The sequence below is a fragment of the Mastigoproctus giganteus genome, chromosome 1, assembly GCF_048544385.1.
Source record: "Mastigoproctus giganteus isolate SK-2022 chromosome 1, ASM4854438v1, whole genome shotgun sequence".
NCBI classification, from domain to species: Eukaryota; Metazoa; Arthropoda; class Arachnida; order Uropygi; family Thelyphonidae; genus Mastigoproctus; species Mastigoproctus giganteus.
Window position 1 is genome coordinate 35,077,230 of NC_143575.1, and position 25,653 is coordinate 35,102,882.

A 25,653-nucleotide genomic window follows, 5' to 3' on the forward strand; every position below is an offset into this window, starting at 1 on the left:
ACAGACGTGTGAGAATTCATTTCATCGCAAATGCAGTGAGAATTAGTTGTAGGTCCGCCCACAGCATTTTTGATGATCAGATAAAAAAAACTATTATGTTAGGTCACCCGAATATTGAAATTCATTTGCCGTGCTGTGTGTCTTATGCCTGTAATTGCGTGTGTTCTGTGGTCAATTTGTTTGTTTTGCTGGACGAAAAACCCCAGTTCCTGCAGAAACCTTGTTATCTACAACTGAGACCGACTAACTCATCCACGTAGTGAAAAAAGCCTGTTAAAGTTCCTTGCGTCATCGATGGGATTCGAACCCGGGCCTTTTCCACCCGGTGACGATACCACTGTACTACTGCGCAGACCTATTTTACATGACCATCTGTACATGTCTAAGGTCATCGTACGACAAGTTCCAAGATTGATGACGCCTTTGCAGATGCAGTGTCGAATGCAATGTTCTCGCTAACTGTTGGATTTGTGTAATGCGGACGTTGAGAACATTTTTTATCGGTTGGTGGCAAATGGCGAATCCTGGGTGTACCATTATGATCCGGAGATTAAAGACATGTCAACGCAGTGGAAGCACACCTCCTCCCAATCTCCAAAAAAGACAAAGACCACTCTATCTGCGATGAGGTGATGTTGTCCGTGTTTTGATATAGAAATGGGTTATCCTGAGAGATTACCTACCTCGTGGTTCCACACTTACCTGAGAATACTACAGAAATCTTTTGAAAAACGTCACGCGATGCTTTGAAGGTGAAAATGCGTGTAATGTTAACCAAAGGTGTTCGTCTTCTGTCCGACAATGCACCGGCTCACACGGCCGTTGCCATCTTTGTTGCCCAGTGCGGCTTCGAACTACTGCAGCACCCGCTCTATTCTCCTGACCTAGCACCGTCAGACCTCTTATTTTTGAGAGAAATGAAGAAACCATTGCGTGGTCGCCGCTTTGATTCGTCTCAGGAAGTCATCAATGAAGTGGAACCGTGGTTTCAACGAAAAAAGTGCGGACTTCTATGATGAAGAATAACATATTTCTCCATAAATGGGAGAAATGTGTTACTATAGATGGAGAGTACATAAAAAATGAGTAAAGTTGCTGTGAAGTTTCACCTTTCTAGGGCTATTATTTCTAGATAAGGGTACGAATTTTTAAAACCTCCTTGTATATGATACAAATAGATATATCATTCGTTGGCGTCTGCGAGGTAGCACAGTGGTATCGTCACCGTCCTCCCCACACTGGATTGAAAAGGCCTTGGTTCGAATCCCGTCAATGACGCTAGGAACTTGAATGGACACGCGCAATTTACAGACATAATACACAATGCATGGCAGATGAATTTAATTATTCGGGTGGCCTAAAAATAACAGTGTGGTTTATCATTCGTTGGTGTCTGCGCTGGTAGCACTGTGGTGTGAACACCGACCTCCACACACGGGGTGTATAAGGTCAGGGTCCGAATCCCATCGATGACACGAAGAACCTCTATGAGCGTTTTTCCCTAATTTAGTCGGTCTCGGGAGTAGGTAGCAAGGTTTTTTCGTGAAACAAAACACTCAAATCGACCATAGAACACACGTGATTTATGGACAATGCACGGCAGATGAATAAAAATATTCCGGTGGCCTAACATAATAATTTAATTTTTATCATTCGTTGGTGCCCGCATGTGTAGCACATTGGTATTGTCACCGTCCTCTCCACACCGGGTGGAAAAGTCAGGGTTCGAATCCCGAAGATTATGCGAGGAACTTTTATTGTCGGTTTTCACTGAGTTTGTCGTTCTCAGGCGTAGATAGCAAGGTTTTCCACCCGGAAAAACTGGGGTGTTTCGTCCAACAAAGCAGGCAAATCGACTAGAGAACACACGTAAGTTACAAACACAATACATATGAGTAGTTGACCCTAATACAATAGTTTTGTTTTTGTTTTTTTTTATTATTATCATTCGTTGGCGGAAAGTCTTCCGCGGGCTGATGTGTCATAACAGCCGAAGGGAGGACCGGCATGCTATTGAAGTGATTGGCAGCGATGTCAATGTGAAACCGACGCCCGCCCGCATCCTTTTTTTGAAGAGTAGTGTATATGTTGGGCATTGCATGTATGGCTACTGAAAGAAAAAAAAAAGTTAAAATTCTTTGACGTGAAATTGTGTGCTCCCTTTAATTTTTATATATTTTGATTAGTATAATTAATAAATATAATTAATAATTAGTATAGTACTGTATATACAGTATAAATAGAATACAAGTACAGTACTGTATATACAGTATAAATAGAATACAAGTACAGTACTCTATATACAGTATAAATAGAATACAAGTATGTACAGTACAGTACAGTACTGTACAGTAATTTACGCACTCAATATACTTGAAATAAATTTAATCCTACAGAGGGCAGGTTAGTTCGTTGTTTACGGTTTGTTCTGTCAGAGAGTGGCTATCGTGATTTTGTGTTATAGAGCTATAATAATTGAGAATGACTAAAATATTGACAGATATAAGCATATTTATTTATTTTTTAATTCTTTATGGCAATAAATGGGTGAAGTTGTGTTAAATAAAAGTTATATTGAAAATGTTACAGCTTCTCTTGTACGCGAATATCTTTCTCGAAAGGTATGAATCAATGTTTGCAGAAACTTTTGATAAAACTTTTCGGGCTCTAAATTTTTTTTTTTTTTTTTTGCAATTATCTTGTATTTCCTATCTGTTGGTAAAGAGAGGGAAGTCCAACATGACCGTGTTCGTAATTTATTAAATAACACCACAGGTTCAGAGGAGGAACAGCAAAGATATGGTTTGAATAGCATCAGTTATCCAGACTGTCTGGAATAAATATACTGTAAATCTTAAAATAATTGTTTAATGAATGTTTGAAATACTGTATATAATTAGAAAGAAATTTTAATCAAATCAGTCTGCTTAAACTGACATTAATTCAGTCAGTTACGTCAGCATTTATAATAGAAATAACACCTGTCGTTTTGTCCTCTGTGCATATTTCCTTGTCTTAGTTTTTTATTCATATACCCCTCGTTTTGCTATTATACCAAATGTTTCAGTAGCCCAGTGGCTAAGGATCTTACCCATAGAATATTCCATTATATCACTCTCGTATTGCTGCCATGTCTGTTATTAGTTGAAAACACCGATAAATGATAGCATGTACTGGAAAAATTTCAAGACAACTCATTAATAAACATATAGCTTGAAAGGACCTTTATAATGAAGTTTTATGTACATACTTCAGGAATCATGCCCATTGAGAAACAGATTTATACTTGTGAAATGATTAAAAACATTAAAAAATTATTTTTTTAAGGTGTATAAATTTGAATAAAAGGTAACACTTATAAATAGACTGAAGAAACAAGTTAAAAGTTTAACACCCCATAAAGAGCACATAATACCTAGTTACATTGTAAATTTTATATAATAAAATCCCGTATAGTGTATGCAGGCATTAGCCACCCACTTATTAAGTTAAATATTTAATTAACATTGGAAACATATTTTAATAATATTTGCATGTCTGTCTATTCCAATCCATTATTGAAGTGCCATCATGTTATGTTAGAAATAGAGTGCAGGAGGCAAATCAGCAAATGGAGAACTAAATTATTCAAAGGAATATTAGGGCAAATACTGCCCCTTATTTAACTACTAATTGACGAAAATCGAAAACAACAAGTAATTTCATGTGGTCTCATCTCTTAATGCCCTTAATTTGGTTCTTTTAGTGGTATGAACTTTTCTTGGGCTCTTGTTGTATTTGTAACCTATTTAATCTACAGTGAATAAGGTGCAGTGTAGGGATAATGTTTCCAGTTCGAACATAGTATTGTTTATCAATTATGTAATTCTAAAAATTTTTGTGTAGCTTCATATTATTGATTAGTAAATTAACCCTTGCTTTGAAAAAAAAATAAATAAGAATAAAAAAATAAAATATTTAACTTTCCAGTTCCATCTTCAGTAAAATCTCTCCTTTACTTTCCCCCTCTCCATTTTTTATGTATATATTTTATTTTATTTATGCAGAATGGGGATTCCTAAATTAGAATTTAATGGTTCATTTCTGAACTTTTTTCAGAATTATTTTACAATCAATTTGTAAATGAAATAAGATCATTCAGAAGGAAAAATATGCTAAATCCGATGGGAAATTCAAAACATATTTTATGCTCTAGAAGAAATGAAAAATGAAACAGCAATACAAGGCTTTTACTTAGCAAAAAATTCGCTGTCCTTTAAAATAGTATTTACCATTGAAGCAGAGAGACTTAATTGCAGTGCAATGGGTGGCAAACTTGGTCCTGCAAAATCGATTTTGTTTTGTTTCCTAGCATTGCCACCACTTGCATTTTCCATTGGTTGCTTTCCCTTTATCATTGTAATAAGTAAATAGGAATGAAGAAAGAGAAAATTCTGAAAATTATATAAGTTTTTTATATGATTGAAGATTTTAGTGAAGGAGAAACACATTTCACCTTAATAACGTAAAAACCCATACCATTCCAGTAATCATCGCAAATGCAATAAGATAGAGTTTTCTACCTGTTTATAATAGATTTCATTAACAGAAAAACCCAATATACCGGAAAGTGCAAATTGTTTTTATTGTTTTATGGTCATGACTTCCAGAAATGTGCTTTAGAAAAATATCACAAAGGTGTTCAAAATTGATTCTTATAATGGAACATATGATAACGATGAAAGTGTAGTGCATTCTCCGGCTAGAACACATAGCCCTTCCTCTCAGCCAACAGTAGCATTTATAAATGTGTCGGCCATGTGTTTTGTTTTTACATAATTTAGTTAAAAGTGTTTTTTGTGTTGTTCTTATTTGATATAAATTTATATAACTATTTATTTATAACTATTACAATTTCCATTAAAAAAATGACTCTTTTTAGAGAGTTAAATAACTTAGTTATATAGCAAAAATTTCAACTTCTGAGGTTTTGGAATGAATTACCAAAAATAAAAAAAAACAATGGGTTATTGGGTTCACATTAAAATATTTTCATGATACCTCCATTTATTCCTGCAGGATGCAAAATATGTTTCCATATTTTTTTTCAGTTTGCACCAGCCGGCAAAAATGTATGTAAAGTCGGATTTACATAAGTCGAGTATTACGTAAGTTGGAGCACCTGTATTTTTCTTCATTCTTCTGAGGATATTATGTGGTTTTTGTAATTTTGGCATATCAGGGATGTAGTAGCAGTATTTTATTAGTCATTCCTGAGTTACGTAAAACTTGACTTACGTAAGAAGTCATGGAACGTATGCTTACGTATGTCAGGGACTTACTGTATATACACTGCTGTTCAAAGAAAGTGCATCACCTAGGATTTTCACATTTCTAACCCTTTTTCGTGATGGTATGTTACATTAATGACTAGCATCACAAATAGAAATATAAACAAAAGATATTTATTAATAGTTAAGGCAAAGCTAAGTAATATTTGACAAGTATTCTTAAAATATTCCAAAATGAGCATTTATAACACGACAGTTATGGTTGAAATGTTATCAGAAGCCCTCAGTTTGCATTAGTTTATCATTTTAAATGGAAAACAAAATGAAACGTTCACCAGGTGCAAACTAATATTTAGTTGAACCGCCTCTGGCCCCGATGACAGCAGCACACCGTTGAGGCATTGACAAGATCAATTTCTGAAGATAATCAACTGATAGTTCGTGGTTCTAAACACGAATTATGGCTTCCTGAAGTTCACGAAGGGTCTTTGGTTTCTTTCTGGCAACTGCCCACAGCATTTTTCACACAGTGTCAACAGTTCTCTATACGATTCAGGTCTGGGCTGTTTCCTGGCCAGCTAACAGTTGTAATGGACCGTTCTTCCAACCATTTTTCACCTGTAACAAATGTAAACACATTACTGTCAAACCTCTAATGCAGAAATGAAGCTAAAGTAACTGCAGAAGTGCCTACTTAAACTTTTCACCTGATGACAAGGAGCAGAGTCATCCTGAAAGATGCAGTTACTTTGGCAGGTTGAAATGGTCTCTAATGGTTGGCAGCAATTTGCCTTCAAATTTTATGACTATAGCAGTGCTGCTACATACACAGCTTACATGGTGCCTTCGTAGCCAGATGGGAAGGGGCAGCAGTGCGTAGCACACGCTTCTTGATTAGACCGAGGTTCGAGCCCGTCACCACCAAATGCGGAGGATGCAGAAAGGTCAAGGGAATATGACCACTGCATATTCCTGGAGCAATATGGCCTTAGTTGCTAATGCTCCTAAAAACCAAATAACTAACAAGTATTCTTACATTCTTACATGTATTCTTAGCTGTTCTACTGCCTAGTAGAATAGCTAAGAATGTATTTTTTTGGCCACCAAGGCTACCTACTTAAATCTGCCACATTTTTACTTTTGGGGAGCAATGAAAGGAACAGTCTGCAAGGTTGCCCCATGATAGTATGATGAGTTGAACCATATATTGCTCAATCTTTGTGACAGTGTACTGATTTCACTACACTCACAAACTGGAAAAATTCCTAAAGGCCTCTTTAGTTGGGATGTAGTAACTTGATCTCGGGTGGAGGGAGGAAGGTTCCCCTTCGTGAATTAGTTTAGATTTTTCAGTATGCTTGATGTGCAAATCAACCCACAAACATTTGTACAGATGTAACACACTAGCAGAATATGGCCTAAGGTGGTAACACACTGTAAAACCAACAATAGTAGTAATTTATTACTAATTTGGAGAGGTTAGGATTTGAATCCAAGGAGGCTGGAGAAATTCTTAAAGGCCTCGTTAGTCTGTAATTAGCTGATTGTAAGTAGAGGAGTAAGATTTTTTCCTTATGAGATATTCCAGGTTTTTCAACACACAACTTACAGATTGACTTATGGACATGCACTTGTACCGACAAGCAAGGAACACTCCAAAAGTAAATTTCTGTGATTTTTTACAAAGTTATATTTATTCTATAGCAATGTTATATATGCTGCATATTGGATCAAGTGTCTCTATGTGCTTTCATGGTAAAATTTCTATTCCACATCCTTCAACTTTGCTTCATAACTTTCATAAGGAAATTGTTATCTTGAGTTTTGTGCCACAAATGCTATCCTTCATCTTACAGAATAGATTATATTTTAATGGAAAAATATATTTATTCTTGTATGTCTGTCAATTGTTGAGGAGCCCAAACCTACCTCATAGTGCAGAATTTTGTGTAAATCCAACCTTTTCACTTCTTCACCAATATGCCTCACCAATGTTTAGTTATCATGACAGTTCCTTAACAGCTCATCTCTCTCATCTCTCTGTTTTAATGAAGTTCATCTTTGCTATGTTGATGTCTCTTGCCCTTTGAGGGCCAGTCACAATTTTTCTTATTTTTTCTGTGTATTATTGCCATTCTGTATAGAACAATAATAATGTGAAGTACCTGTTTTCATTTTTTAGATTATTTTTAATTTATTTCTTTTTTTTGTGTGTAATAATCTTAAGGCTTTGATTTGTATATGCTCCTTGTTACTGGAAAATGTAACTGGTCAATTAAAGGTATTCATGATCCCCACCCACAGATGACATTTCTATAGGATCCTTATTATTGTATACTGTCAAAAGTAAATAAACAGTTCAGAATTTTTATACTTATATTGTCAAAACTAAACAAATAAAAACTTTTACTGATACTTTCACTGAGTATCATATCATAAAGAGGGAAATTTTGTTCTCTTTAACTTTGTTATATGGAAGTTTACTGTAATTTTTTTTTTTTTTTTTTACTGAAATAATCAAAATAGGCTTTAAAATATAAATGGTGTAAAAATATAATCATATGTTTTAAGATCTCATTGTTTTCTTAGGGTTTAAGAACAACTTTGCTGAAACTTGATGAAGAACTGCCACGATCTGCAAATAGCATAAACAATCGAGCTATCCTCATACGTGAATTACATTTAGAAAAAGAAGTTAAATCAAATAAAGTGAGTATTACATTAGTGATCTCTGAATAGCTTTTATCACTAGTATAACTGGAAGTGGGGCAAGATATTAAAAATGTCGTACTATTACTTTCCACTTTAAGATATTATCAAAAAATAAAAAGGAACTAAACTAATTTTTTTAACCCTTAACCAATACGTTGGGATTTCAAATAAATGCCAACATGCCATCTGAGAGTCATGTGGAATTTTTAATCTTAAAGTATAAAATTGGGTGCATCTAATGAGAGGTGAAATCATTTGCTATGTGGGATGTACACTGCCTATCAGTTATCAAACAAAAAAGAAAATATAATACTCAGTATTTAAAAAAATATGTATTTCCTTATTTACTTATACTAAAAAGCATCTGAGAGTTCCCTTTAGAACTGTCAGATGTCAGAATAAATAAATAAATAAATAAATTAGTTTGCTAATTCTCTGATTAAAACCCACAGAAAGACATTTTGTTATATTACAAAAAAAAAATTAGATTAATATGGAAATTTTGAAATGCCTACAGCAGTGGTTTTCAACCTTTTTTTAATAACTACACTCCTAAGTAATTTATTTTGTTTTGCGGCACCCCTACTCAATTTTCTGTTGTTACATCCGACTCTCTCTCTGTGTATATATATATATATATATATGTTAGTTATTACAATAATATAATTATAAAAATTACATTTCATAATACAAATTATATATGCAGTATATGATAATTTTATTCTTTATATAGAGGTACTAAGTAAACATCAATTAAAGATCACCACAAAATTAAAAAGATACTGTACACCTTTTTATAATGAAATAAACATATAAATTAAAAAAAAAAAAAGTTTAAGTAACTTAAACCCAAATTACATGGCACCCCTGGAATGTCATTGCGGCACCCCGGTTGAAAACCACTGGCCTACAGTATGCTAGTATATCATTCATTTTCCATATATTTTTTGTAAACTTTCTTTGTACACTAACCTTCCTGTTCATTATTATCATTAGATAGTTTTAAAACTACTCTGAAATCTATTGAAATTTGAATCTGTTCAGCACATTGTTTTTGCAGGCCCTGCATTGGCTTCTATAATGGAAAAGGCTTCTGAAAAAGTCCTGTAACTATTAATGATGTCGAAGAGATGGTGTGAAACTTCTAAGATTATTTCATTTCTGCACATAAAGCAGCACCAACGTGGCACTAAAGATTATAAAAAACTAATTAATTCGGAGCTGTAGGCACCATAGTGAAGAGAGTGGGGTTTATCTTCACTTATTCACTCTATGTCTATCTCATAGACAGTACATTTAAGGGTTAAGTTAAAGCTGTAGTCAATTTTGTGTCAATTTTGTGTATGCAATAAGAAATAAATTATTATAGCAGATATACACTAATTTATTTATAGATTTATTTATTTATTTACAGCAGATATACACTAATTTATTTTTGTATCCTCCCAATATGAATTTCTCATTTCGATTGTACCTTTAACTCAGGTAGTTTAAACACAAAACAGTCATTAAATGTAAAGGGTTGTGTAGTTAAGTACAACATAATGTTATCAGTTAGTAAAACCACAAATTCAGAATTAATCTTACTGGTTTTAGAAATCTAGATATTGAGCAGTTTTAAAATATGATATATGATTTCCTATTTTCTCTATTTAAAATTTAATCTATTCTCTTTATTTAAAATTTAATGAAAATAGAGACTCTCTCTCAAGATTCTCTATTTTCATTACCAAACTTAAATTTTATTGGTAATTAAAAAAATAAAAAAATAAACAGTTTTGTATATAAATAAAATTTCACTTTAATAATTGAATTTGATTTGTTTGTATCTCAAACTGGCGCCTCCGTAGCCAGGTGGGAAGGAGCAGCAGTGCGTAGCACACGCTTCTTGATTAGACCGGGGTTCGAGCCCGTCACCACCAAATACGGAAAATGCGGAAAGGTCAGAGAATGACCACCGCATATCCCGGAGCAATATGGCCTTAGTTGCTAATGCTCCTAAAAACCAAACAACAACAACATATCTCAAACTGTGTCACCTCTCCATGACAGCACAGTGGAGGGGTGACACATGTCACCTATAGAAGTCTGTGTTAAAATCCCGTCAGACTGGCTGTCTGTAGTTTGTCAATACCAGGCAGAAGAAGTATGTTTACTCATGGAGTTATTTTTCATCCTACACAAAATGGGAATTGTCCCATGAACACCTGCTTGCTTCTCATAGTTATGGATAAAGACAATAATACATTATGCATTAACTGATATTACATATGGGTTGGCACAGTGCACTGTGACCAAAGTAGCTGGTGTACCCAAAATACGACCAACTCATATCCCATTTAAATTTTCATATACACTATATGATCAAAAGTATAGAAAAACTCCACCGCAAATATTGTAGGCTCAGACATACCAATATAAATCTCATGAGTCTGTGTTGCAGCAACAGTATATTAATAGAGGTCACTGCAGGTTGTGGATTGGAACTTGCAGACTTTGAACAACATGGGATGGTGTTTGGATGCCAACATCACTTACCTTCTTACTTTTCTGTGTACACAACTACAACTTTTTTTTTTTTTTGTACAGCAATGACTTAGGCTGTATTGTGCCATTGTGTATTTTTCTATACGGATGTGTGTATGTTGGTTGATTTACATGTGTGAGCTGAGAAATCCAGAATAACTCATTGAAACCTCCCTACCCCAGCTTGAGATCAGCTGACACGATTGAAAAGGCTTTTAGAAATTCCTGCAGTCTGTGACAGGAGAAACACTTGTCTGAAGAGAACTCTCTTCAGATAAGTAGTGAAACCACTGTACTAAACCTATTGAAGCCACTATTCAAGGATGAAAATCTGTAGATGTTACTGCAATAAAATAAAGATCTGGTTGTCTCATAATACATTCAACATGATCAAACTTGTCAGACATATTCATTCAACCATAAAGAGGGTAGCTTGTTCCTTACATATATCATTTGCTCTGTGAAGATATTGCAGAGCAGATCTAGCGATCACAGAAACATCTAAACCAGCTGCATAGTTTTGGGTTTGCTGGTAGGGCAGCTGCACATTACTCCAATATCCTGGTTACCAATGCAAAGGTGCCTCCGTAGCCAGGTGGGCAGGAGCAGCAGTGTGTAGCACACACTTCTTGATTAGACCGGGGTTCGAGCCCGTGACCACCAAATACGGAGAATGCGGAAAGGTCAGAGAATGACCACCGCATATCCCCAGACCAATATGGCCTTAGTTGCTAATGCTCCTAAAAACCAAATAACAAACAAACAAACCAATGCAAGCCAGCATTTAAAGTAATATCATTCCTGACAATCTGGACTCTAGAACAATGGCAAAATATGCTGTGTGGTAATAAATCTCACTATACATCCACCACACCCAAATATATATCAATATGTTTGGGTGTGGTGATTGGCTGGAGATTACTTCCTGTCACAGTGTATTGTTTCACTTACAAAGTTTAGTGGAGGTTGTCTTATGGTATAGGGTGTTTTAACTGGTTAAGGCCTTGCCCATTTTGGAAACTTGCTATGTACACTGTAGAAACCAGCTCTGTTAGTATCAACACAACAGTGCCTCATGTCATACAGCATGAGCTGTACAGGACTGGCTTGGGGATGGTGGCTTCGAAAAGTTGTACTGGCCAGCTCATAATCCTGTCTCCAACTCACATTGTGAACATCTGTGGGATAGAATATTGAATTAGACTGTGACCAGGCGCCTCCGTAGCCAGGTGGGAAGGAGCAGCAGTGCGTAGTACATGCTTCTTGATTAGACCGGGGTTCGAGCCCGTCACCACCAAATACGGAGGATGCGGAAAGGTCAGGGAATGACCGCCGCATATCCCGGAGCAATATGGCCTTAGTTGCTAATGCTCCTAAAAATCAAATAACAAACAACAACAACAAACAAACTGTGACCATACATCCTTCTTTCATATCTTCAAAAAGGCCTCTAAGGTTGGGAGAGTAATACATATCCAGAATTTAAAACAAATACACCAACCGTTTAACTATAATGGTTTAATACGGAAAATTATAAAATGTACCAAACGATACTACACTGTAAAATAATATATGCAAAAAACTGATTTACAAAATAAAATATACAATGAAACTTTAATATACAATAAAATATAATATAATTAAAATATTTAAAATACAATAAAATTAAAAGCGATAAAACATTGACTGAAGCTTTCGGAGGCTTCCGCCTCCTTTCTCAACAACAATGATGTTTAAGCAACACATCCTTAAGTAACAGGCTCACAGCACACTTCATTGACCAGGCGCATGCTCAATATTTCTTCCATACGATCCAGAACCGGAAGCGGCTCGGGAGCGTGGAAATATAAAACGCTCGTCTTTTGCCAGGACCACGGCTTCCAGTAGGGGGTGAAATCGAACACCCCTGTCCCTATTCATACTATTGTTCTCAGACGAGCCTATCCACAAACTCTCTAGCCACTTACAGTCCCAGAACCTATGCGCCCGGTCAAGGATGACAGCATTCACAGGGGAGACCTGATGATGTTTCTCCCGATAATGCTCAGCAATGGCGGATTTATTGAACTCTGCGGTCTGTATAGCTCACATGTGCTCCCCCAGGCGGTCCTTTAGTCGCCGTCCTGTCTCTCCCACATAACATTCCCCACAATCCGGGCATTTGATCTCATATACGACCCCACTACTGGAATCCCCAGGAATGGGGCCTTTGACCTGTGACAACACTGTGTGCAACCTCCGGCCCGGAAGTTGCACACAGCGTGCCTAAAAGTCACGTAGCATTCTTGAAATTCGATCTGACAAGCCCGGATAGTAGGGAATATAAACTGTGGTGACTGGAACGGACGGTGTTCCATGATTAGGCTCCACGCCTCTATTATATTTATCAATGACCCTCTGGGGGTAACCGCATTTCATAAGATCCGCCTAACTTGCCCAATTTCTCTCTCTCTCTCTCCTCAGAGGTACTACAATGTGTCCTAACCCTACCCAAAAGTGCCCTGGCCACACTGTTTTTATGCTGCGCAGTCTGTGCTGACCTATAATGGGTGTACTGGCTCCTACACATGGGCTTCCTAAACACTGTAGTACTAAGCCTGGAGCATTCTCTACTCACCATTACGTCCAGGAATGGGAGGGAACCATTCACGTCTACCTCTGAGGTGAACTGTATAAAAGGAGAGAAATCATTGAGAAAACTAACTAAATCCTCTTCTCTCCCCTTTTGCACCAAAGTGAACGTGTCATCCACGTATCTCTTCCACTTGCACATAGGGAACTCCAAACTTTTAAAAACCCTATTCTCTAACCCTTCCATTGCCAGGTTTGCGACAATAGCGCTAATAGGAGAACCCATAGATGTGCCGTGAACCTGTTTGTACGTCACTCCTTTATATAGCAAAGTCGTACTCGAAAGACATAATTCTACGCCACAGCATATATCCTCTACACTTAGGTGCGATCTAGTACTTAGGGTATCATCTCTTTGTAGTGCCACCTTTACACATTCCACCCCATGGGCTATGGGTATACAATTAAATAATGACACCACATCTAGCGACACCATTATTTCATTCTCCCCTACATTTTGACTTTTAACGAAGTTCACAAAATGCACACTGTCTTTAACAACAAACATGGACCGTCCCACTATAGGAGAAATCAGCTGTGCCAGGAATTTTGATGAAGCATAGGTAGGGTTTCCAATAAAAGAAACAATGGGTCGTAATCGGACCCCCACCTTATGTGTTTTCGTCAGCCCATAAAATCTGGGCAGCTGACATCCCGTTGCATGCATAGACCAGTACTTTTCTTTAGAAATCTTACCTGTTTTTAACCAGAGCTGTAAAATCTTATTAACACGTTGTTCTAAACCGGCTAGAGGATTTCTGCGGATGATCTTGTATGTATTATCATCCGCAGAAATCCTCTAGCCGGTTTAGAACAACGTGCTAATAAGATTTTACAGCTCTGGTTAAAAACGGATAAAATTTCTAAAGAAAAGTACTGGTCTATGCATGCAACGGGATGTCAGCTGCCCAGGTTTTATGGGCTGCCGAAAACACATAAGGCGGGGGTCTCGTTACGACCCATTGTTTCTTTTATTGGAAGCCCTACCTATGCTTTGTCAAAATTCCTGGAGCAGCTGATTTCTCCTATAGTGGGACGGTCCATGTTTGTTGTTAAAGACAGTGTGGATTTTGTGAACTTCGTTAAAAGTCAAAATGTAGGGGAGAATGACATAATGGTGTCGCTAGATGTGGTGTCATTATTTACTTGTATACCCTTGCCCATGGGGTGGAATGTGTAAAGGTGGCACTACAAAGAGATGATACCCTAAGTACTAGATCGCACCTAAGTGTAGAGGATATATGCTGTGGCGTAGAATTATGTCTTTCGAGTACGACTTTGCTATATAAAGGAGTGATGTACAAACAGGTTCACGGCACAGCTATGGGTTCTCCTATTAGCGCTATTGTCGCAAACCTGGCAATGGAAGAGTTAGAGAATAGGGTTTTTACAAGTTTGGAGTTCCCTATGCGCAAGTGGAAGAGATACGTGGATGACACGTTCACTTTGGTGCAAAAGGGGAGAGAGAAGAGGATTTAGTTAGTTTTCTCAATGATTTCTCTCCTTTTATACAGTTCACCTCAGAGGTAGATGTGAATGGTTCCCTCCCATTCCTGGACGTAATGGTGAGTAGAGAATGCTCCAGGCTTAGTACTACAGTGTTTAGGAAGCCCATGTGTAGGAGCCAGTACACCCATTATAGGTCAGCACAGACTGCGCAGCATAAAAACAGTGTGGCCAGGGCACTTTTGGGTAGGGTTAGGACACATTGTAGTACCTCTGAGGAGGGAGAGAGAGAGAGAGAAATTGGGCAGGTTAGGGCGGATCTTATGAAATGCGGTTACCCCCAGAGGGTCATTGATAAATATAATAGAGGCGTGGAGCCTAATCATGGAACACCGTCCGTTCCAGTCACCACAGTTTATATTCCCTATTATCTGGGCTTGTCAGATCGAATTTCAAGAATGCTATGTGACTTTTAGGCACGCTGTGTGCAACTTCCGGGCCGGAGGTTGCACACAGTGTTGTCACAGGTCAAAGACCCCATTCCTGGGGATTCCAGTAGTGGGGTCGTATATGAGATCAAATGCCCGGATTGTGGGGAATGTTATGTGGGAGAGAGACGGCGACTAAAGGACCGTCTGGGGGAGCACATGCGAGCTAAACAGACCGCAGAGTTCAATAAGTCCGCCATTGCTGAGCATTATCGGGAGAAACATCATCAGGTCTCCCCTGTGAATGCTGTCATCCTTGACTGGGCGCATAGATTCTGAGACCGTAAGTGGCTAGAGAATTTGTGGATAGGCTCGTCTGAGAACAACAGTATGAATAGGGACAGGGGTGTTCGATTTCACCCCCCTACTGGAAGCCGTGGTCCTGGCAAAAGACGAGCGTTTTATATTTCCACGCTCCCGAGCCGCTTCCGGTTCTGGATCGTATGGAAGAAATATTGAGCATGCGCCTGGTCAACCAAGTGTGCTGTGAGCCTGTTACTTAAGGATGTGTTGCTTAAACGTCATTGTTGTTGAGAAAGGAGGCGGAAGCCTCCGAAAGCTTCAGTCAATGTTTTATCGCTTTTAATTTTATTGCATTTTAAATATTTTAATTATATTTTATTGTATATTAAAGTTTCATCGTATATTTTATTTTGTAAATCAGTTTTTTGCATATATTATTTTACAGTGTAGTATCGTTTGGTACATTTTATAATTTTCAGTATTAAACCATTATAGTTAAACGGTTGGTGTATTTGTTTTAAATTCTGGATATCCTTCTTTCATACCAACTCTGTCAGCTTTGCAGAAGGAATGGGGTAAATTCTGGCCAACAGCTATTGGAAGCTGGTGGAAGATATTTCCAGGATTAATTAAGATTAAACATAACTCTAATGCACTGCACCATTTGCTGCTGAAAAATGAGTGTCAGTTGCTTTTATTATCAAAAAAAAAATAAAATAAATAAAAATGTTTACATTTAACTAATGATACATATGTCAATTGGGTTCCTTATTGCTGGCTTTGGGTAAGAAGCAAGAATAACTATAATACAGAGAAAATCTATTGGTGGTTCAAGATAATTTGCTGTACTTCCCTTACCTCACTCAATCCATAGTGTGAGTGTGGATAGGTTGGTCTACTAAACTTGATCTGCCTATTGTTTTTCTGCTTATTATAAAACATTGCCCCAAATTATAATGAAAATATAGATGTCTTTCTCTTTGTGCTTAACTTTTATTTTAGCTGTAAGGGGTCTGGAGTGGTTTTAAGAATAAACAAATAAATATGATCTTTATTGTAAGGTGCAAAAGTACATGCAGGTACCCAGACTTTACAAAACCCTTCATGGCACTTAAGCCAGGGATTATGCTTCAAATGTTTCATATGATCATATAGGGAATTATTTTATTGCAAGTTTGTATTAACATTGTTTTGTAATGAGATGCCAAGAAATTGCCACAGAACTCCCAAAAATTAGGTATTGCCATGTTGACTCTGCAGAAACATTTACAAAGATTTTTTAGGGGAAAATTCCTGCATTTTCTGAAAAGCATATCATTACAGGTGAGAGCAAACATAGTTTATACATGATGTGATGCCCCTTTCATATTTTAGCATTAGTGGTTACAAGTTGCCCAGTGCTTGTTATTCTGGCTGTTGGATAGGTAAAGTTGGGCTGACTGAAGCTGTGCTGATCAACTTTGAATCTCATTGATTTGTACATGTGTAAAAATATAATCTCATAATTCTGGATTGCAACAAAGGAAGTCTTTGTGATTGCATTGTGGCTGGCTACACATAATTCATAACAATCTTGGTAATTTTGAGTGTGTTTGACAGTCAGTACAATGTTTATGCACTGAGTGTCAAACAAATACATGTTTACATCTGTATCTCTCCCAAGTAGGCAATTTTGGATACTAATTACCATGCAGGAGTTGCCAAACTTCTTCAATATCTTCACGACACTCCTTTTTGTGCCATCAAGAGTAGCAACATGACTGTAATTGAGAAAGGAAGCATTTCCAGACCTTGTTTGCATGACCGTTTTTCATTTCTTTGGTGGTGAATTGAATTCACCCACAACTTTGGCCAGAGATTTTGAAATCACCCTGCATAGTAGCCTTATTTGTGGAATGGAATTAGAAACTTTTCTCTCAATTACAAATAAACAATGCCAAAGTTATTATCTGCACCTGACTCATGAGTGATACTGTCATAATAGTTTATCTGGTAGTTAAATAAGATTTTTTCCTTACAAACTTTTGCTGTGTTCCCTTGGGAATACATTTCCTGTCTAAACAGTTTGTATTGCATTTTTTATCATTTGCTCAATGTTTTTTCACTACCAGTGCTGTTGTTGTTGTTATTTGGTTTTTAGGAGCATTAGCAACTAAGGCCATATTGCTCCGGGGATATGCAGTGGTCATTTTCTGACCTTTCCGCATCCTCCGTATTTGGTGGTCACGGGCTCGAACCCCAGTCTAATCAAGAAGTGTGTGCTACGCATTGCTGCTCCTGCCCACCTGGCTAAGGAGGTGCCGACTACCAGTGCAGTCAGAGTGACTGGTGTGTAGTCACTCTGACTGCACTGGTAAAATTTGAATTTTATTTAATGGGTATTAAAAGACTGCAGCAAATGGAACAAGTGCATTGAAGTAAAGTATATCGAAAAACGCATGGAATATTTTTCATAAGAAAGGCACCTGGGGTGGATGGGATTTATTCAGTTATATTAAAGGAGGTAGCAAAGGAAGTAAGCAAATCCTTATCCATAATTATGAGAGCATCCTTAGACTCAGGGAAAGTTCCCACAGCATGAGTTTGTTAAGGGAAAGTCTTGTCTGACAAATTTGATTGGATACTATGATGTGGTTACAAAGGAACTGGATGCAAAAAATAATTTTCATATCATATACTTGGATTTCAGGAAAGCTTTTGACACTGTTATGCATGGAGGACTACTGTACAAATTGGAGCAGTATGGTATTAAGGGTAAATTGCTACAATGGATAAAAGGATGGTTGAGTGGGAGAAGACAGAGGGTGGTAATCAATGGGTTCTGCTCTTTGTGGACTAATGTTATTAGTGGATTCCCACAGGGTTCGGTGTTGGGCCCACTGTTGTTTTGTATATTTATCAATGATATTGATGAAGGTATATCAGGCTTAATGTTAGAGTTTGCAGATGATACAAAGATTGGCAGGGTTGTTAATGGCAGTGTGCTACTTCAGCAGGATATAGAAAATTTCGGCAGATGAGCTGAGAAGTGGCAACTGAAGTTTAACATTGACAAATGCAAAGTACTGTGATTGGGTAGAAGCAACCCCAGAGAAACATACCAACTGTGTGGTACTTATGGTGGTAGAAAATGAAAAAGACCTGGGAGTAATTGTGCAGTCAGATATGAAGTTTTCTGAGCAGTGCAGGCAGACTGCCAAAGCAGGTCATGGGGTATTGTGAATGATATACAGGAATTTTGCTAGTAGGGAAAAGGAGGTGATTATCCCTTTGTATAAGGCAATGGCCAGGCCATGCCTTGAGTACTGCGTACAGATCTGGAGGCATAATTTTAGGAAGGATGTAGGGTTGCTTGAGAGTGTACAGAGAAAGGCAACCAGATTGGTGAGGGGAATGAAGGGCTCTTACCAAGAAAGCTTGAGTGCTGCAAATTGCAGTGGCTGGAGACTAGGCACCTGCAAGGTGATCTGATTGAGGTGTATAAGGCCTTGGATGTGTCGAGCATGCTGAATTCTGATGGGATTCTTCCGCTTGCTCATATTACGAATCTGAGAGGTCATAAATTCAAATTGAAGAAAGACAATTGTAGAATAGATGTGCAGAAATTTGCCTTTAGCCAGCAGGTGGTTAATTGCTTGAACAAATTTTCATTGGTCATTGTGGAAGTTGATAGCTTAAATAAATTCAAGGAGTAACTGGACAAACTTTTAGATGGAATGGATGTGAAATTGTTTTTTTTTTTTTTTTATTTTTTTTATTTGGCTGATGCTACATAAGCTCATATGCTTGCTTTCTTGCATCACATTCCTCCATTACTACTACTACTATATTGAAAGTACACTGTAGACCGCTATATAATGGTGTTAAAGTTTATTCCCCAATTCCAATCCCCCCCTCTTCTTCACGTGCTTCAAATTTGATCGATTCGTGATTTGTTGCATCACATTTACCAGTTTGGTGAACATTTATAGTTGCTGATTTTTTACAGGCCTCATGGAGCGATTAGCACAATTTCTATATGTAAATATGATGTCCTATGAGTAAACTTTATCATCATCAGCCATTTTCAATCCACTGCAGGATGAAGGCCTCTCCAGCAACTTTCCAGTTCCTTTTGTTTTGTGCAATGGCCATCCATTTATTACCCACAAACTCATGAATTTCATCTATCCATCTCCGCCATTGTCTTCCAGGCTAAACTTTATAATACCACTTAATTTCTTTTGTTGTTTCAGTCATCTTAATACTTTGTTTACCTTTGTATTGGACAAATACAGCTCAGATTGGAAGCACCCATGACTAATTTACAAAGACCGTCAAATAATAATTCTTGTTAACTTTTTTGTATGTATTTTATTTCTCTTTATTTTACTTTATTGATTGAACTATGCCTTTAGAAGGTAAGTTCAGTGATGTGAATAAACTCAAAGCTGTCCTGGAAAGATACAGCAGTAATAAAGTTTACATGGGCTGTTCAGAAATTGGATGTAAGTGTACTCTACATAACGATAGTGTGTGTGTTTTAGAATTTTTGTTTTCTTTCCTTTTTAATAAAAAAATTAATGTCTGTGGAAAGTTCTCAAAAGAAAAGCTAGCTGCACTGGACTTATTAAAGTACCTCCACACATAGGTGTGGGGGGGGATCCACTCTCAGGGGATTGATAATAGATGAAGCTAACCGATGTCTAGCAACAAGGGACTGATACTAGTGAAGGTTTTCAGCAAAAATGGCTTAAGACAGCAAGCTACAGCCCACTGGATAAGGCTGTGTGCACACGGTTCATTTAAGAACGTGGAGAAGGAATGCCTGTATCTGGTGAAATTATCAGGAGCTAAGCTGAAAAACTGAAGAAAGACTTAGATGGCCCCGAGTGCCAAGCGATTTATAAAGTGATTTTCTTATCCAGTGCCTTTCTTATCCTCAGTTCTTTTGAAGTGGTTCTGTACTTCACAGATTTTGAGTAAGAACCCAGGAAGAAAAATCACCTTTCTTTTCTTAGTGTATTAATTAATTTTTTCACTAACAAACTAACCTCTCCAGGTGTTTTGTCACTAGGTGGCACCGCTCCTGCCTCTCCGTGGTGGGGCCGGAAACCCAAAGGGAAGAAATAATCCTTTCGGGGCTAAAAGGAGCAAAAATGGACTCTACAAACCAGATTTCACCCGGATCATTGGATCAAACTGAACACCATCACCAGCAAGATGATCCTAACCCATCTACTGCCAAGAGATAAAAGAAAGATGTGACCCAGACCATCTCTCCACTCTTTCTAATTTTACATTCCTTATCAGACCAGCCAGTTAGTAAACTTTCTCTCTTTGTAATACAAAGGTGTCTAGAACAAGCAAATGCAGTTTATCAGGAACTCATTAGGCAGTCTGGCAGTCATGACATTTATGACTGGATTCATGTTGATGATGATTGTCCTACTTATTAAGTGACCAGACAATTGCAGCAAATGCTCTAAGTCTTCAGGCCCAAACTGAAGCCACATCTTGTGACAGCAGTGATGAAGGAAAGATGACACAGCACTTCCTCTGCACCCTAAAGTAATAGAGGCTTTAACATCCATGGAAACTGCACTTCAGTGGCTAAAAATCAGAGAATGTAGATTGACTTCATTTGAAATCAGTTATTGAAATTGCAAAAAAGAAGAAATGGGAAACGATGAAGCAGTTAATTCTAGATTCATTTATTAAAAAAAAAACCAAAGTGTAATCAGGTACTGTGTAGACTCCATTAAGTACTCAGAAAGTTATTTCAGTGTCAAAACGCTTGTCTTGTTATTTCCACCATCTTAATCTTTAGGTGCTTATCAATGTTTTTGTTTAAAATTGATATTGATAGAGTGCAGGTATTATCAAATTTTACATATGTGGGCTTGGTTATGTGTGAATTTTTGTTCCTAGCAGTAAAATCACAAAAAATTGAGTGAAATTTTTATTTATAGCATCAAAAAAAAAAAAAAAAATGTATATTATTACTACATTTTTTTTTATATATTTTTGCTCATTTGCATGTAATGAGCATTATTTTTAGTTACATCCTTTAGGTTGGTGGTTTCTAACCACCAGTAAAACATGGACACACTTATAATGTAGCTCAAAATTTTAGACCTCATCACCCATGTTACATTGGGTATACAGTGCATATGGAAAGTATATTGAAAAAATTGTAACTGAAACTAGAATCTTCTTTTTTGTTATATTATACCTGATTTTTAAGAGTTTTTGAAAGTCTTTCATATCATGGGATAAAGAGATATATAAATTGTTATTTTGAAATAGCTAAGAGTATGCTTATATCCATATGTGTAGTTGTCTGTAGAAATATGTTCATGGGCCAATTTTAATGTTGTGCAGGCTAAAAAATGTGGAATAACTCATGGGGTAGGGTCCCCTGCTTCTTGCCCACAATCAGCTAACTACAGCCTTGATTGAAGAGGACTTTAGAAATTCCTCTAGTCATTAGCAGGAAGCAAATCCAGACCTTTTGAAATGTATGGCAGACAGTGATGTATCATTCTGACTAAGCTGCTGTGGAAGACCTCATATCATGGGATATTAGCTAATATGGATAAAAGAAAACACATTTAGTCTATATTCTCTGTTACGGACCACACAAAGTTACAACTTGTTCCAGTGTTTTTCAACAGATGTGCCATGAACATTGCCCATGAGTTCTGTAGTGCTACTAGAAATTAGCTCTTATCTACATTTTTATATTTTGAAGCACTTTAAAATAAGAAGACAGTATACTCAATACACACACACACACAGATCAAATTCTTGTGATGCAATTAATTTGAATTATTTTGTACTGTGAAAGTGAATGAATGAAATAAAGTTTATATAAATTTGGCATTCTGCCAATTTCTTACCAAAGTGTTCATTTACTTAAAAAGATTGCAAAACTGATACACAGAGTATTTTTCTTTTGTTTCTTTTTTTTTTAAATTTCCATTTGACTAAATTATTACTGCTATTGTTATTGCTTAGATTTTATATAGATACTTAATTATTGTACTGTCATTTTTAATGATTACTTTATTCACATTTTCTGAAAGATGAAGAAAATTAGCACAGTTTTAATTCTGATATCTTCTTATTTCTTAGAATTCTGAGTATCCACTACGTTCTTTGCTAGAAGTTCTCATAAAAGAGGTATTAGAAAAAGAACTGCAATTCAACAGATCTAATAATAGAATAGACGACTACACAGATAGCGGCATCAGTGTTCCACAGTCATCTGATTCTGGTATTAAAGGAAAATATTATATAGAACAAATAAATGGAAATGAAAGTCAAAAAAATTTGGGGATTGTGAAGAAATTTAATGAAATAATACCCTTAAAAGGTAGTCAAAACAAGGATGCTATTTTGTCAATTAGGGATAGTGAAGGTAAATATAATTCATTAACATTTTATGTGAGTAAATTTACACCGGATTTCTGTCCTGACAGTTAATGTGCAAGTTGCTCAGTATAACAACAACTACTGAAAACATTATAGATACTTGTTCACATAAGCACAGAATTCAGTACACACACTTCAAAAACACGCACAACTGTTAGGCGACAGTAGCCTCAGCGAATCACATCGCATTTTTTTCCCTGTACTTTGGATCTTCTGTTAGCCTTTCCAGGTCAATTCCAGTTTGAGATAAGCAGCAAAATTATTCCAACGCCTGGCTGATACGAACCTATCAGCCATCTTCAGTCTGTTTGCTTTCATCCTCAGGGATTTGGTGTCTTTTAAGGTTCCAAGTGGTCAGGAGCGGGAGTGCAGTAGCACACGCTCTTTGAGTAGACTGGGGTTCAAGCCCCTGACTGCTGAATACGGTCGATCTGCCAACCTGCACTGGACCAGCGTGGCAGATTATGGTCCATTTCCCTCAGCATGAATTGTTGAGGAGGCTTCCATCCTGCAGTGGGTTGATAATGGCTGCACTTTACTTTTTTTACTTTAAGGTAGATGGTGGGATGTGCCAGTCACAAATCTGCCAGAAGCATGATGAGGATATCATGCCTATCATCATCATCTTTATTGTAGTTATGAGTCATTTCTGGACAATGATGTTGGGCAAATGCTGTAGCTTCAGTTGTTCTGCAAGCTGCATGGTCCTTAACTGATAGGGGAGAAGGTGCTTGTTGTTGGTCCACAACAACAGCCAGAATTCAGTCCCATATATTCTCTTAATGTGGGTAGGGGTGGCGGATGCCCACAATTCAGCACCGTACAATATGGCTGAATAGACTGTTGTTCTTATGTATCGTGCAGTTGCCACAGCTTGTCTCACGTGAAAAAGGCATTGCTTGGATATCCAACATAGATAGTTCATCCTCTTTACAAGTAAATCAGTATGTGATGTGAATGTAAGTTTAGTGTCAAAAGTAATGTGAATGTAAGTTTAGTGTCAAAAGTAATCCCCAGATCTCTATGAGTGGTGGCAATTGGGATAGGCATTCCATTTATTTTTGGATGTACGAGCGTTAGTGATTTTTTGAGAGAATACACCACCATTACAGTCTTTTGCAGATTTAGAGCCAGGCCAAATGTAGCAGTAATATTCCATGTAGGGCAGATTTGAGATTTGTATAGTCAATAGCTGTTTAGTAACACCAAGAGCAAAAAAGAAAACCTAGTCTTTTTGAAGCAGAAGGAGCAGTATTTGTGATATGCCAAGGACAAGTGGAAATCAATAAAAATATCTGAACTTGTCTAGAAATATGAGTATGGTGCAGCTGACTTTTTTTGTGACAGATAAGACAGGAGCAAAGTTAAACAAATTTTCTCTTGAGAATTACTTGAATATTGGCAGGTAAGGGATTGGTGATGTATATTGAAGCTGTTTGCGCAGAGAAAGGTTTCTCAAACTGGAAGGTGGAATGTAGTGTGCCATCATCAGTGAGATTATGTGCAGGTTTTCCAGTCACTGGAAGAATTTAATTAATGTACAGCAGGAAAAAGAGTAAGAGAAAAAACAGAATTTCTGGGAACACCAGTATTTGTTGAGAAGTTAGAAGGTGAAAAGCCATCCATCCTCACATAGAGTGAATGGTTGGAGAGAAAGCTGGCTACTGACTTGCAAAAAACAGAAGGGAAAACCATAAGATGGAAGCTTTTTTAGAGGATCTTTATACCAGACATGATCAAAAAGACAATGTCCAGAACAACTGCTTCAGTTTCACTGAGCTTTTCCATTGAATTTGTTTAAAGACGATTAGCTTAAGCCAAGATATTGTTAGTGGATTGACACTGATGGAATCCATACTGATGATTATTGAACATATTGAAGGTTTCATGATAGTACAAGAGTTGGAAGTTGATGGATTTCTCCATTACATTGGAAAGAGTTTAGCAAAATTCAGTGATATAATAGTTGGAAGGCAAGGATTTGTCACCTTTTTTGGGAATTGGCTAGATGTGAACAAATTTCAAAGGAGAATGAAAAATGCCATTTTAAATAAGAGATAGAGTAGTTTCCTACTCTTGCCTGTTCAAAACTGAGTTTGGATTAACCTTTTTATAACTTTTGCAAGCTATAGTGTAGGCAAAAAATTAAATTGGAGATTTCAATATAAGCCATTTGTGATAGGATATGTTCTCATCTTGAACAGCTTTAGTACATTTATCAGAAAACCAATGTTTAGATAAAGGACAAGAGTTCAGGATGGAATGAGGAATAAAGGATTTTCTTCAGTGACACAGTCTGAGCAACATTAAGATTAGATTTAAAATGCAGGCCCCCTTTATAACGCGGTTTGCTTTACACTGATTTGCTATAACGCTGTTCTTATATTATAACCCATATCTGACTATAACACTGTCACAGATCACTATAACGCCTTTTACAGATTGCATTTTTGGCATATTTAATAAAATTGTTTCATTTGATGGAGTCGATAGCTTGAAAACGAATAGCAAAACGGCATTAAAACGTTTCCCATACCGACTTGAGAAATTTTCCCACGCTCAGTGATATTTTCTTGCATGCTAATTTAATTACAGTACAGTGACTTGTTACATAGTTCCGAGATCAACATTTTAAAAAATGATCAAGTATATTGCTTGTAATATTTGCGTTATATGCATTTATCCAAAGTCTAGTCATCACTCAGTACAGTATTAGACATCATGCGTAATGGACAGTTTACTTGAACATTGTATCATAATTAATGCAACCAATGCAGTTACATTTTCGAAGAGTTAATAATGGCCAATAAGAATGAAAAAGCAACAACGTCTGGGCACAGTACGAAGAATATAAATGTAAGAAAAAGACATTTTGAAGCGAATCGATTCTGGTCAAAGACAAGTGGATGTGTGCCATAATT

At 36.9% G+C, this 25,653-nt stretch overlaps 1 protein-coding gene across 1 annotated transcript in view; it reads left to right on the forward strand.

Moving 5' to 3' along the window:
* The first annotated feature begins 2,543 nt into the window (after nt 1–2,543).
* The window catches only part of LOC150090699 (putative ubiquitin carboxyl-terminal hydrolase MINDY-4), a 238,239-nt gene continuing 215,129 nt past the window's right edge, over nt 2,544–25,653 (forward strand). The window contains exons 1-3 of the mRNA XM_090369549.1: nt 2,544–2,621; nt 7,860–7,979; nt 22,433–22,718. Of these exons, the coding sequence (XP_090225675.1) occupies nt 2,544–2,621; nt 7,860–7,979; nt 22,433–22,718 (484 nt within the window). The remainder of the gene's footprint in view (nt 2,622–7,859; nt 7,980–22,432; nt 22,719–25,653) is intronic.